This window comes from Vicugna pacos, chromosome 4, assembly GCF_048564905.1.
Source record: "Vicugna pacos chromosome 4, VicPac4, whole genome shotgun sequence".
NCBI lineage: Eukaryota > Metazoa > Chordata > Mammalia > Artiodactyla > Camelidae > Vicugna > Vicugna pacos.
This window is the reverse complement of record NC_132990.1, coordinates 71143798-71159693: the sequence shown is the minus strand read 5'-3', so window position 1 is coordinate 71159693 and position 15896 is coordinate 71143798. Positions and strand designations below refer to the sequence as shown.

Sequence of the window (15896 nt, the reverse complement as noted above, 5' to 3'; positions counted from 1 at the left end):
TCTAATTTATACTCCTTAGAGTCATCCTTGAGAACCACTTACCTAAATGATACAGCTTAAGGCACCCTTCCTGTTCTGACCCCAGCTATGCTCCCATCCATCCTAATGCATCACATTCTTTAACTGGCAGTTTCTTGACACTGATACCATGTCTGCTTTTGCTGTTTCCCTAGAAATGCCTTTCTCACTCTTCTTTTGATACCCTGCTTAATCTCAAAGGCTTAAGTCCTTCATCACTTCGTCATTCAGCAAATATTATCGAGTTCCAGGCCCTGGGTATTGAGGATAAAATGGAGAACAAGGGAAATGTGATTGCTGCACTCAAAAAATTTACAGTTTGGTGGGGAGGAAGAAATTATCAAGTGTAATAGCACTTTGTTACTGGCTCATTTCACTTATCATTTGTATTCATTCATGCATTCAGAAAATATTTATTGAGTGTTTGCTATATACCAGGCATTTTACTGGATATACAGTGGTGAGTGGAACCAGACGTGGTCTCTTTCATGAATTCCACAATCTAGTGAGGTAAAAGGGCAAATAATTCAGATAATTAAACCAAATGATGTTTGCTTAAAAACTAAGTGCTCTGAAGAGAAGGAATGCCATTTATGAGAGTCCTACCTAAGATTCAGGGAGAAATTCCCTGAGAAAGTGATACCAGAGGCATTTGGCAGGGGAAGTTTCCTGGCAGATGGAACAGTATGGCAGTGATGCTGTGGCAGGAGGAAGCATGTTGTAGTCAGGGAACTAAAGGCCATTGTGGCTGGAGCACAAAGAAGGGAAGAGAAAATAGTCTGGATTGAGACTGAGAGGGGAAGGTAGGGGCCTCAGTGGTGATTAAGAGAAGTGAACAGATTCTGGAAATATTTAAGAGGTAAAATTCACAGGACTTAGGAATAAATTAGATATGGGAAGTATGGGAGAGGGGCAATACCAAAACTCCTTAGATTTCAACTTGCACAACTTGATGTATTGTATCCTTCACCCAGATAAAGGAGCACTGAAAGACTGGATTTTGGTGTGTGAAGTGGGCTGGGAAGGGCAGCATGAGTTTGGTCTTCTCCCTGTTCATTTTAGATGGCTTTGCTGTATCTAAGAGAAGTTTTCAAATAGTCAGTTATATTTGCATGTTTGGAGTTTAGAGAAGAGATGAGCCAGAAATGTGAATTTAGGAGTCATCTGCATAGAGATATTAATTGGAGCCTCCAGCGTGGACGAATGAAAAGAGATGAAGGCCTAAGACTGGACATTGAAGAACTGTATGGATGGTGGTGCTGAAATGGAGTGTCTTAGAGAAGAAATACATTCAGAGTGGGGTAAATAAAGAGTTCAGTTTTGGGTGTAATGTGAGTAGTTGGTTGTTTTTTGGGTTGAGATTAGTTGAGAGATATCCAGGTGAAGAAGCTGAATAAGTAGCAGGATAGATTTTGGAGCCTGGGCCATACCTATTTTATTGGCTTGTATTCCCAGCCCATAACACAGTGCTTAACACATAAAGCTCAGTAAATAATTTGCAGAATGAATGAGAAAATAAAGGAACATACAAAGATCTACCCCCCTTGGCACGCTAGGGAGGCCCTTCTCTAGGTGTCTGCTAAGACAAGCTTCTGACTGTGTATAAACCTTTCTTCATTAAAAATCACTGCATTAGCAGTTCTCAACCTGGTGATATATTTAAGTGATAGATGAGGTTTGGAGGGAGTTAATACAAATATTTTGTTCACTGAACTGGACAGAAAGATCGCCCATTATCAACATTTCCCAGGTGCCAGAGCCACCCCACCACACTGCTAGGTAATGAATTGGTCGATACAAACACACTGGAATGCCTGCTGTGTGTCATGCCCATGGCCAAGCACTTTAAGTGTGTTATCTTATTCCTTTTAACAACTCTATAAGGCATAGATGGTAACAACAGAGAAACTGAGGATCAAGAAGTTAAGTAATTACTCAAGGTCATGTATTTAGCCAGTGACAGAATCAGGATTTGAGCTCAGATCTGACTTCATTTCCCTTGCTGTTAACTACCATGATGTACAAAGAAATGAGGCTCTTCTCATGGTGAAAGCACCATGGACATTATACCCACTTGATATTTTCCTCCCTTCCTTCCTTCCTTCCTTCCTTTCCTCCTTATTTCTATGCGTCCATCTATCCATCTTTTTATTTTTGTAATCATTTATTCATCAAGCATTTACATGTTGTCTCTACCATCCCAGGCCCTCTGCTAGACACTGGGATACAGGAAGTCATAATGTAAAGTTTATGGCCTCAAGATTCAGGCTGGTGGATGAGACAGATACCAAATCATACAATTTCAGCTCCACTGTTATTAAGGTTTGCTAAAATAGTGTATATCCAGAATGCTGTGGGGACATAGAGAAGGGCTTTTCTAGTTCTGCCTGAAGATGGGGGACTAGATTGATTAGAGGTAGTAGGGTTGTCAGGAAAGGCTTCCCAGTGGAGTAGATGCTTGAGCTAAATCTTGAACGTTGTCTAGACAGACTAGGAACAGGGAGCCTCCGGGCTGAAAGGCCTGCAAGAAGAGTGGTGAGAGCTGGCATACAACCTGATCAGCGTACTGCAAGCAGTTGGTGTGACTGGGCCCAGGATGTATGTCCAGGAGACTGGGTTGGAAGGCTTTATGGAAAACATGTACTTTAAAGGATCTTTTGTTTTTTTTCTAAAGATAGTGAGTGAAAGGTTTTAAGCTGGTGAGGGTGACAGCATTTGTGTTTCTGAAAGGTCCCTCTGGTAGTGGGACTGAGGGTGAAGTGAATATTTTCAGGGTGAATTTGTAATAGAATTCATGCGTTTCTGAAATTTACAATTCTACCAAGTGAATTTGATTGAATAATTTCTCTTGTTCAAATAGAACAATACAAGGAAGGATTTTCCAGAAGTGATGGAATCAGCAAAAAGGGATGTTTGAACAGCTATTATAAACATGCCCCTAATGTTCAGGATAACAGAGGCAAACATGAAGAGGAAAGAAGTAAAAGATGTATATTTTTAAAAATCCAAATGAAACTTCTTGAGATAAAAGTCTAGTATCTGAAATGAAAAGCACTCTAGATGAGATTAAAAGCAGATTTGACACTGCAGAAGAAAGAAGTTAAGAACTTGACGATGTAGCAGTGGAAACTACCCTAAAAGGAGCTCAGACAGAACAATGTGAAGGTCTTGCTTCTGCCTAAAAATCAGTGGGCATTTTCTCCCTAGAACTTTACCAGAAAATTTAGATTTTACTGTTCTTGTGTGAGCTTGCTTTGGCTTGACAAACTTTATGATGTTATTTATCCGTTTTTTACTTTCCATTTATGGGGGTTTGTTTTAGAGAAAAGGAAATCTTGACAGTCTTGAAAATCCTTTCTGTGACTTCCAAGAGATGAACTTCTGAGCTGCAACCCTCAGGATCTATCTTTCTGTTTTGCTAATGCCTGACTCACTCTTAATATTGATTTTCATCAAAATAAACAGCACAGCCCATGTAGTCAGAGTTCTGGATATCTCAGAATCACACATTCTTTCATTTTTAATTAAAAGAAAACAATAAGCATTCATCTGTCTGGTCATCATACTTTAGTGTGTTTTGCATTTCCTGAAGAGAAGAGTAAATTTTTATGAACGTGTTAGATCACATTTGGTAGAAATCTGGGTTGCTTCCTGGAATGCTCCTTCCTGGGACTTTCATACATGAATTAAATACCATTTATATTTGTGCCATACACGTCTGTCTCTTCATTAAAGCCACACTGGCCTTTGCACATAAAATGTATATTGGTCCACAATTAAATGAAATAAATTTTTCTAGTGAAAAATTTTAGCTTTGTTTGATGAAATATGAATAAGGGAAATTCAGTTACCTGTACTCATTAAAGCTTTGGAGATAGTATGTACAACATCTCCCTGCAAAGGATCTCTTCTTGGCAACAGGCTGCATTTTGCATCCGTTCATTATTGAAACTTCCAGTCTGCTCACAAATTCCGTGGTACCTGAAAGGGACTACTCCTTCCATGCCAGCCTCACTCTTGTGGATCCAGTTGTCTTATACTTGTTTGTTAGTGTTAGATATCCTTAAAGGCACAAAGGAACCAGTAAATCTATGCAAAATGTGCAAAATAGGGAATTTTAATCATTTTCCTCTCAGATGTTCAATTAAGAGTTAATAGGGGGTGAAGCACTGTTTACTGCTTAACTTTACTGATGACCCAGAGAAGACTTCCGTTAGTTTGTGTAATATGGAGTGAATTATTTCTTCTTTTCCTTGCTGTGTTTCCAGTGCTCAAGACAGGCTATAGCACAGCATAGGCACTTTGCACATGTTTTTTAAATGAATAAATGATACCACACTTTACATTTACGAACTGGGGAGAATAATAGCACTTGGCTCAGTGAGTCTTTTGGCTTTTGGATCTTAGCCTGTGACATTTGCTGAGTTTGTTTTGAGGGGATTTGGGGGCATCCATGACAATCAAAGCAGAATTCTTCTGATACCAATGTTTGGCTTTCTGCTTTGATCAATAGACTTATTATTTGCCCTTGAAACCTCTGTGGTGCTAGGGAATCACAGACATTCCTCAGGATGATTTACAGGCAGTAAATAATCTGTGCTGTTCATTGCTTGCTTCATCACTGTCTGCCCTGTTCATAAAACCCTGGAGGCTCAGTGGCCCTAAGGCTAGAGCATGGCGGACACGTTAACTCCAGTTACAGATGTTTGTACATAGAACATGTCTCTCAGTTTCATTGTTACTCTAATATGCATCCAGGATTTATCTTTAAGGACTGACCCAACTGTAGAAGTTATTTTCCATCTGACTTTATTATAGTTACCATATCATTTTTTTTTACCTCTGTTGTATGCTAGGTGCTAGATATATTATCTCATCTAATCTTCACAGCCACCTCTAGTAGATTATACCTTTTTTATAGATGATGAAACTGAAACTCAAGGAGATGAAGCCTATTCTCTGAGGTCACATAGCCCATGAGCAGTGGGGCTTAGGTTTGAACTCAGGTCTCTCTAGACACAAAGCCCTTAGCTAAATACACCATGACATTTTCTTCATCTAAAGGGCTTTTCTTCTCTATCTGCAAGTGTTTTGTGTTGAAGTTAGTAACATTTTGCAAAGAATGGTATGTTTCTCATACCATTCAGATATGAATTTTAAATTTCTTAACAGCATTGTAAATACATGAAATTTATAGTGACAAACCTAGCCAGATTACTTTCTTGTTATCCATCCATTTAGTAAATTTACAGTTCCCATTAATTTTAATCTGTCCTTATTACCTGTTTTATATAATAAATATCTCTTAGTCATGACAGACTGAGTATAGATCACCTGAAGTAGGCTCTCTCTCAATAAGCAGAGTTGCAGCTAAAGATTTGTGAATTAATTGGGAAAATTGCAAATCAGGTAGTCAGTGAAATAATTCATTGTCACATCCAATCAATAAACTTTGTAAATCAACTCATTTAATTCAAAAAATGATCTATATAGATCAAGCAACCAATTAAACAATTAGCATACACTTTGCAATTAATTAATTTAAGCATCAATCATATAATTAAAACTCCAAATTTAAGCTACAGAATTTAGAATTCTAATGCCTTGTGAACTATTAGGTTCATGCTTCTGAATGCTAGCAGATTTGCAGTTTCACAATTCAGCTTTGGTACAGGGTATTTTAAAGTGTTTAAGTTGATTTCAGTTTTATACTGTCTTTATGTTGGCATAGTTTCCTACCCTTTTTCAGCACATTGTCTTTTTATTTCCCTCAAAGAAGGAGGAGGAGGTGTGTGTTAATTCTAAACTAGGCGAAGCTGGAATCTGGGAGTACTAACTGGGCATTCTAGGAAAGTAGTTGAGAAGGCCAGAGATAAATCTGGTCATTTGCTTTTATTCTGTTAAGCATCCTTGATGTTTGGAATCAGAGCCTGCCAAGTGAGCCTGCTATTCTTCAGAGAAAGGAGAACTGTAAAGATTGTTCTTGGTTACATTGAGTATGTCTTCTGAGCTAGAGCACAGATATTTTCTTAATCCTGAACATGAATCAAGAGTTTCTGATTCCTCCCCTGAAATAATTTTTTCCTGCCTTATAATTTTCTTTGTCTCTCTTTTATGCTACTGATTTTATTTACATCCATATTACAGCTATTGTAGTGCTTACTTTTTTGAAACCTCTGCCATAGTGTAAGCTTCCTTTGAGGGCAGATACTCAATCTTTTATTTGAGCTAAGAAGTTAAGTTCTGTGTCTTATCTACAACAGGTGCTCAGTAAATATTTGTGGGAAAGATGGTGTAGAATAAAGGCTCCTGTTTCACATTGTTTTTCCTCCCCCTTTGCATTGCTGTCATGTATTTTCTCTTTATCAAGTGAGGTGGGATTTGGGGGGGTCTATCACCGGACTTTGGGGTAAAGAACAACAGTGTCCCAGTTTGCTTGCAGTACAGCGTAGCCTCTGGTCTCTGCATCCCTCCCTTACCTTGGTATTCACTTGCTTTTTGGTTTTCCTTACAGTGATAATGTCAGTGCCTACTGCCTACATATTGCTGAGGATGACGGGGAGGTTGACACAGATTTCCCCCCACTGGATTCCAACGAGCCCATTCATAAGTTTGGCTTCAGTACGTTGGCCCTAGTTGAAAAGTATTCATCTCCTGGTCTGACATCCAAAGAGTCACTCTTCGTTCGGATGTGAGTATTGACTCTGTTATCTGTTACTTATCTCACTATCTTATCTCTGTCTTCTAATATTTTGTATTTGGTTTTGGTTTTGTTCATCAAATGAATGGTATTTGGTATCTGGAGAGTCGACATGTAATGGTTACTCCCAGAGAGATATTGGGGACAACATTTGCGTTGCATTTCATGCCTGTGCACCTGGATTAAATACAGACTGTGTTGTAGTAGCAAATTGTATTAGGTGTATCTCTGAATGACATATCTATGAACAAGGCCTCTGCGACTGTTGGAGCAGTTTGGAGTCCATGAAGCAAAACTTTGCTGTTTCCCTCTTTCTATTTCAAGGAATCCAAACTAAATGAAAATATGTATTGCAGTTACTTCCCTCTTATACTTCTTTTTCTCTCCAACTTTGTTCAGATCAAATTTGATTTTTCCTTTTAGTTGCCTTCCTTTAAACTGAGTAGAGTTTCTTAACCTTTCCTGTACCTTTGGGAGTCTGGTAAAGCCTACAGAAGTCCTTCTCAGAAAAGTGTTTGTGAATGCAGAGGATAAAACTCACAGGAGTACAAAAGAATTCCATTATATTTAAATAGTTATCAAATTGTTAAGCAAATTTGTGATTTCAAAGTAGTGATGAATATAATGTATTTGAGAAGTCCACAACAGCTGTAATGTGCTGTGACGATATCTAGGGTTTCTGTTCATGACAGAGTCACCAGCATTGCTAATAACTGCTCTGATTTCTCGACCGCGTTCATAATGTAAGGAAATGCTAGATATCAGAAGTTAGTTAAAATAAAAAGTAAGTTTTGTCCATTCACGTCTATAGAGCACCTGAGTCTTATTACACACATGTCCTGTTTGTCAGGGGAAAACCTGCAGCGTTTTCTCAGCTTAAGCTTTTCTAACAGAGGCCAGGGCAGTCCCACTCCTGGCCATCTCCTGGGAACAATAGTGATCCCTTTGGCACCCCCTGCTGTTAGTAACCAGCAAATTCACTGTCCTGAAGAAGGATTGCTTTAGAGGACTTTTCCCCATCTTTTAAAAATATATTGCCTTTGTTTCAGATTTTTTACTAAAAATAGGATTTTTCTACCTATGATAGATGAGTATTTTGGGTGTTTCTACCCTTGAGCAAAGAAAGAAACCTGAGTGCTAGGGAGTGAGCCGGGGAGTGGTTCCTAAAGCTTCATTATTGCCATTTCATCCCTACCATGAAGTCATGTTTTGTGAATAGAACAGAAAATATTTTCCTTCTTTTTACATTGCAGAGGCACTAAAACAACAACTTTAGAGAGTATTTAAAGTAATATAAAAGTTACCCAAGGAATCCTCCATCCCAGTATAACTATTTTCATTTTTTTATATAATCATTTCCGCATGTGTATAATTACAGTCTCAGTTCTAGTATTCACGTTGTGTTGTTTTTACTTAACATTATATTACAGATATTTTACTATCTGTTCTTAATTCCTTCAGTCTACATTTATTATATAAGATCTCAGACCTTAGATTAAAAACCTGCAGCTGCTTCCGTAACAAACTGTTGAACAACCAAAATAAAAGGGCTACAGAAACACTCATTTTTATGCTGTTTCCTTTTGGGCTTCATGCAAAGACAATTCTTTGTAAATGTACAGTTGACTCTGATTTGGAAGTCTACAGATCAGTTCGTCCTTGTTATAAAATTTTTTTACAACTGTAATTATTATTGATGTTCATATTGTATAAAGTAAGTCATTTAATAAAGTAGTACTTGGATTTTACAAAAACAAAATCTAGACGGAAACAGCCCCTAATCTCATGGAGCTTACTATCTAGTAGGGAGACAGCTGTCAAACAAATGATTAAAATGTGATGAACAATACAACAGAAGAATGTACGGGATGCAATGGATGCCTGTCTCGGATGCTTAGATTGTTTCCTTGTTTTGGTTTTACTAAGTGATTCTGCAGTGATAGTCCTTATCTATATCTCTTTTATTTCTGTTAAATAACTTCCTTAGGATAATTTCCTGAGAGTAGGACTATTGGTCAGGGAAGAAACATCTTTAGACTCTCGTTTTGTGCTGACGTGTACAGCCTTCTGAAAGATGTGTCTGTTACAGTGCTACCAATAGAATTCATAAAACCACCTTTTCAGTCTTACTATCACAAGGTGTCATTAGAAGTTTTTTCTTTATACTTTAAAAGATGTGTATAGTGGAATTTCTGCTTGCAATTTTGTTTATTAAGTCGTCACTAGAAGAATTGTTCTCATTAGCACATAGTTTTACTATGTAAATATTAACATATGCTCATAGCAGTCCTTTGACCTGAAAGTTCTTTTTAAAACAAGAGTTTTAAAATCAGTGATTTTCAATAGAGTGGGGTTGTGGGTACCTTCCCAGGAGCATCTAAGACTACACAGTGTCTCATTGTGAGCCCCAGCATCCAGAGAACAGGAAGAGAGAATGGGGAAAAGCTGCTTTAAACTTAATGCTTTTTCCCCACCCCCTGAATTGCTCCCACCCCTGCACTCCCACTCCCAAACACACACACCCCAGTCAATCCTTTTTCTATTCTAAAGTCCAGAAGTTTATTCAACTTGTCTGGAGTGTCTCTAAAGACACAAGGTCAAGTAAAATCTTCATATGTGAACATTTAGAACAAAAGTGCCAATAAATTTTCTGTTTCTCCTTTTTCTTAGTTGTCTGATGAAGTAGTACAGATTACTGAGCATTTGCTCTGTGTATATTTTCTTGGTTCAGCAACTTCTTATTCACCTTTCTCGTCTATATTCTAAGTTAGAAAAGCCTCTCCTGCAAGTGCAGGACAGAACTGACCTTCAAGAGTCTCCAGGGCCGTATCCCAAGCTTCAGAGAGTGAAGTCTCAGCAAGATAAGCTTCTTCTCTTCATTTTTTCCCCTTTCCTCTTTGCATCTGTTTCCAAGTGGAGAATGGGCAGGAAGTGACTGGGAAGACACTGCAGTGAACCAGGGAGAGGGAGCTAGGTTTAACAATAGAAAGTGAATTAGTATTTACGAAGGGCCAACTATTTATATGTTATTTCATTTAATCTGAAAATAGCCTGGGTTTTATGATGCCCATTTTAGAGACATGAAAACTGAGGCTGGGAAGTATTGCTCTCAGACTTGGATTTGACCCCATGCCTGACCTCAGAGTCCATGCTCTTTTCATCACCCTGCTGATGGCTGAGACGTGGGGAGGTAAATCTGGTGTTGGATTAGCCATTCAAGTGAATCCCACTGTCTTAAGGCTTTATAATGTAATGGGTAAGAGCATGGTGGCCTCCAGAGCCAGACTACTTGGGTGCTGATTCCGACCTTGCCCTTACTAGTATGTGGGATCTTGGATGAGTTACTTAACTTTTCTATGGCTCCATTAAATGAGGGTAATAGTAATACCTACCTCATAGAGCCATTGTGAGGCTTGAATGAGTTCATATATGTAGAGCACTTAGGACAGTGCCTAGGCTAAATAAGCATTATCTAAGTGTTTGATGCAATTGTTATTATTAGTAGAAGTCCTTTGAGAACAAGAACTGGATCATTAGTACCCCCACAGCATCCAGCAAAGCTCCCTTACTATGGTAATAACAGAGTAAAGGCTGAATTGGAATAGTGTTTCCCGAACTTGGGCAGGGGGAGACATTAGAGATCTGCAGACTTTCCCATTAGTCCTCTTATGGGCAGACATCCTTCAATACAGTAGACAGACCATAAACTCCTTGAAGACAGGGTGAATACAGTCTTTATCTCTGTAACTTTAGCACCCAGCGCAGGGCTTCCTAGAGAAGGAATGAATGAATCAGCTGTCTGTGGACTGCTAGAAGGGCCCTTGGCCAAGCTTTCTGTCCCACTTGCTTTCCGAGCCCATTTAACCTCTTCCACAGCCTTGTTTCTGTCTGTTGAATACCACAGAGCCCCAGCTTGTCATCTTTCAGACGCCCTCCTACCAAGCAACGAGGAGGCTCCAGTGTACCATCTTTCCCTACCCTAAATGAGGCAGCACGGACTGAACTTATGCTAACCCAGCTTCAAGTTTCAGCTTCACTAGTAACTTACTCCAAGACTGTGGTATCAGTTTCTGTAAAGTGAGGATAGTAATCACTACCTCATGGAATTGTGGTGAGGAATGTTCTTAAATGTAAGTAATGTTCAGAGCTTTTAAAGAAAAAATAATTCTCCTGAAACTTTAATGTTTGCCCAAATTTGTTTTATTATAGTGTTACTTAAATACATACAGATGTAAAATTCTAGCTATAAATTCCATATCCTTATGCAACCCAAACAAAATTACAAATTAAATGCAAATAAAATGATAACATTAATAAAATACAAATTAACAGCTTTAATGCAACAAATGTTTTGGTGAAATTAAATCACTGATGTTGGGTTTAATGGGTGTTAAATGTTTTCCTTGTTAACTTGAATCACTTGATTTTCATATGAAAAATCAGATTACCATGTTATTTTCCTTCTAAACAATGAATGTATTTTCAGGTACTAGTCCATTATTTTAATGAGCCAGTTGATATACAGCATGCACACCGCCCCCCCAATTTTAAATGTTTTTTTATTGGAAAAAGTAGAGAACATTTCTTCTAGGATGACCAGTTGATGCCAGTTTGCCCAGGACTTTCCCTGTTTCAGAACTGAAAGTCCTAAGTCCAGAAGCGCCCTTCTCAGCCCCAGGGGAACCGGGATGATTGGTCACCTTACTTTCTGCTGTTGTCATTTGGTCTCTGCACAGGTGGCCCCTTTGCCTGATTGACACCTCTGCACAGTGTGACTTGCACACTGCAGAGCATGAATTCTTCAGAGATAAGCAAGTCTGTTCCATAAAGATCCTTGTGCCCACTTCTCCCGTCACTTTTCTCTATTCAACAAACTGTCCGTGTAGCTTGCACTGATGCCATCTGGCTTTTACTAAGTCTATTGTTGTTAAATAATTCTGGCTGCTGGAACACACACGCCCCTAGATCTCACCAGCTTATCCCACAGGTTGGCATACTTTTTCTGTAAAGGGCCAGACCGTAAATATTTCAGACTTGCAGACCATGCTGTCTGTAACTCACCTCTGCCACAGTAGTGTGAAAGCAGCCATAGACAATACGTAAATGAATGGACGTGGGCTAGATTTGTCGACCCTGGCGTATCCTGGTACGTTTATTTTTTGTTCATATCTGCCTGATGAGGGTCAGGTGGCTCTCCCAGGTATTTCTCCTCTAAGCAGTGACTCAGGACTCCCCCAGCTGGGTGAAGAATGGGGAACATGGAAGACGGAGAATGGCCTATATCTGTCTGTTGCTTATATGAATCCCTACGTATACAGCAATATCTATATAATTCTGCTTTTCAGTGAAAATCATATATACATGATTTTCATTGAACTAAAAATGTATCATGTGTATTATAGGTGTGTGTGTGTTTATGGTTTTCGTTGCACTAAAAGCAAAACTTCTACATTCTGAAATAGCCTGTAAATTATCTGTTGACCCTGGGAGCCCATGAACCTCAGGTAGGAAATGCTATGAGGAAATTAACTCAGATGCTGGCATGTAGGAAGTATTACCTAGTTGCTATTTTTGTCAGAGATTTATCAGTCTGAATAATTCACACTAAGATATGTATGGGGGTTAATCTTTCTTTGGATTATTTTTTTGTTACACAATTAATTGGTGTCCATTATAAAAACATTAGAAAACATGTTTCTTCATAGAAAATTTCAAATTTCCCTTTGTTCCATCATGCAGAGATAATGACTTATTATATTACATAATGATTTACATTTAAAAAAAGGACCTAGTTAATGTAAATGAATCCCTAATTAGAAAAGTGTTCTGTGGAAAAGAATGTGGAGCTGGATACCTTTTGATATTCTTACTGAGTTGTGGCTGGACCGGCTTTTCCTCCCAGGCACTTGGACCCCGGGAAATCCCTAGAAATAGAGTTGTTGTTTGGGGAAGGAGAATGGATTACTCTAAAAACATGCACATTACTAGCCTACTAATAGAAACTGCTCCTTAACCAGATCGGCAGGCGGATTTCTAAAGTATCCATTGTAATTGATTGATTCTGGACAGCGCAAATGTGTATATATGCAGGTGTCCCTAACTTGCTGACTGCTAACTCCTCTGAATCTCAGCATTGAAATTGTTTGGATATCAGGTGTATAGGAGGGGAGAAGTAGGGGGCAGAGAGATATGGGGGGATGGTTGGCTCCAAAACTAGTTAGGTAAGAGCTAGATCTTAGCCAGTTTCCAACATCTGAAGAAGTACTCCTTGCCAGCAATGACCAAGCCAAGGCCTGCAGGGCCTTTAGACACAGTAGGACAGGGAGAATCTCGGAGTGGACAGGAGCAGAGCTTACTTTGTCCATCTCGTCTCATCCTCTAGCATGGGCTAATTCAATCAGGATTTGTGAATCTGAATTGAGTTTAAAAATGGCAATGACAAAAGCAACTGTGACAGTGTTATTGCATTGCGTGCGATGATGTTAATGTTTCACACTACGATCCTACTCTGGGGTGGGGAAGAAGGGCTTTAAGGGAAGAAAAGTCAAAACCAATAAAATGGACAGAGTTTTCCTAGATCAGAAGTCAGTAAGAGTAATTAAACTGCCCTCCTGTATATGTATTTTACTTAAAATGTTTAATATATCAGTGGATATGGGAAATGAACCATTTTAACCCAGAGCTGCAGAGCTGATAGAATCCAGTTAGGATTTTGCTCTTTTGGAAAGGGACCATGGGGTAGACAGTGGAGGGTCTTGCACCAGAAGCCGGGCTGCCGCGAGCAGTGTGGCCCAGGGGTCTCCCAGAGACTGCTGCGGCTTCTCTTGGCTCTGCCTAAAGGGAAAGATTAGCTGCTTTTTTGGGGAGACATGCCCTAGATTCATCGCTCTTTCCTGTATCAGGGCTTTTCAGAAAGGGTCAGTAGTTTCCTTATCCCATCTTGGTGAGATCGCCACAATACATCCCCAGTGACCAGACCTTTATGAAAGGACGCACCTGCTCTTATGTGATATTGCCTTGTGGTCTGGAGAAGAGAGGGGCGGGGAAGGAAAGAAATGAGCGTTTTTGCACACTCACTCAATTTGGTGACCCTGGTAGCCATTATCTCATTTATTCCTTATAAGCAACTCATTTTTGTAGTATATAAGCTAAGGATCAGAGACAAGTAGTTATTTACACAAGGTCACACAGTTTGATAAGGGGCAGAGCTAAAATAGGACAAAGAATTTTAAAAGATGCCTGTGTTCTTTGTAGCCAGGCCTGGCAATATGGCTATAAATTATGCTAGTTATTTATTGTTTGCTTGAGTCATAGAGGACCAACTGTGTGTTGTTTCTTTTCATTCTGTTGTATTAGCAAACATTTTCATTGTCCAGATTGTCCTCGTGTATGGAAATGTAACATATGCAGCCTGTTTAATTTTGTATTTGTAAATCTGACTTGATTTCCTTTTTGGCAACAGCTACTGTCTAGAGAAAAGAAAAGATTTTTCTTTGTGTCTGTTTAAAGTGACAGAAATATTGGAGCAAGTAATAAAGATGGAAAGCATTAATTACATACTTCTAAGAATTTAAAGGTCAGACAAGCTAAATATGTATGTTTTGCTCACTGGAATGTCTGTTGAAGTTGTGCCAGGATATGCTTTGTTCCTACTTTATAAAAGCACATATTTTAGATAGCCACATTACTTTGGTACCCCAAAATTATACCAGATTATTGCTTCAGTTGCTATATATCTTAAAAGTTTAGGTCTCACATTTCTGACGTTAATGTGATTTGTTTCATGATCCACCCCCTTTGGCCATGTTTAGTTGCTATGTCTCATTTTGATTTCCTCTGTTCTCCCCTCAGCTTATGCTGGAGTCTGTCAGCTGCTGCTATGTACATGTCAGGCTAGTGACTTGTAATGTTTATTAATACAATGTCAGTCTTGCTGTTGAAAAAACTGTGATGCTTCTCAGAAGGTTGCGATAGAACGAAGCGTTTGATTTCCAGATCCTGTCTGCACTGCATGGTGAATACATTCTCAGATGTTATGCAGTTCACTGACCTGACAGTTATGGAACCCCGCCTGGGACCCCATTTCAGCAGGACATATTTGAACAGAAACAGTTTGCAAAACTTTACACACTTAAACTCCTGCCAAGGCAAACTGTTAGCCACTTGAGTTTGTTATAAATACCCAGTGGCAGTGGTTGGAAGTAGCCCACGGTGTGTTTTATATTCTGAACTGAATGTGAATGTCTTTGCGGTTATACAGAGTAGTAAATAATTGAGTTTGATTAGGGAGAGGGACCTCATTATCCCCCACCTGTGCCCAGCTGGAAGGGGAGGGTCGAAATGAAGCCATTAGCTGTCTCTCTTACTGGCATCTCAAAGAGCTCAAATACATCTGTGTCTTATTTTCTTTTCTGGCACAATCAGTCGAGCAAGCTAAGCAGGCATGACCAGATTTGGCAAGTCCCAAGGACTCTGGCAAAGATACACAAGGAGAAGGCGGAGGGCAGTCATTTTGGCTTCTCACTGCCCATTAGTCTAGTGAGTTATGTTTTTGGAAAATGTCTGTTTTGAAAAAGAGTACTTTGTCCAATGTCAAACATCACATACTCACACAATATGCTTTGATCTTTAAAAAAAAATTGTCAGTGCAAGGGGAAACAAAATGTGGCGTTCACACTGGTGTAAACTCTCTTTATGGATAAAGTAATACCCGAAGGACTTGCTTTAAAGCAGGCATGCTGCAGTTATTACAGGCCTTTCTCTTGCTCATATATTTTCATTTTCTACCTTGAAGTGCTCAAGAATGAACATGCATGGAATTGGGACCAGACCAGGCTGGGAACCAAAGGGAGTGTGTCTTCATCACTGTTATGAACTGGTCAGGAATGGAGAATGGAGTGCAACTCTTGGCAGCCTTTTCCCACTTCCAAAAACTAAGACTGTGGCTCAGGAAACCATGACGTTCTCCAACGGCTTTTAGAAAGGGATGTTGTCGGTCATATGGTTAGTCTTAAGAGTTCAGACATTTATAAGAATTTGTTACAATAGAAGTTGACCTTTTCCATAGATTGGTCAGTGGTTCCCATCTGGAAGTTATGCTCTCTGGAAGTCTCTTCCCCTGAGTCCCCAAAACTCCCTTGGCTACGGGGAGATTTAAAACACAGGCTTTGGAGCCTGG

At 39.3% G+C, this 15896-nt stretch overlaps 1 protein-coding gene across 1 annotated transcript in view; it reads left to right on the top strand.

Annotated features, from left to right (window-relative positions):
* The window catches only part of MAPKAP1 (MAPK associated protein 1), a 210140-nt gene that overhangs the window by 104381 nt on the left and 89863 nt on the right, over positions 1–15896 (top strand). Inside the window, 1 exon segment of the mRNA XM_072960125.1 lies at positions 6533–6709. Coding sequence (XP_072816226.1) covers positions 6533–6709 — 177 coding nt within the window.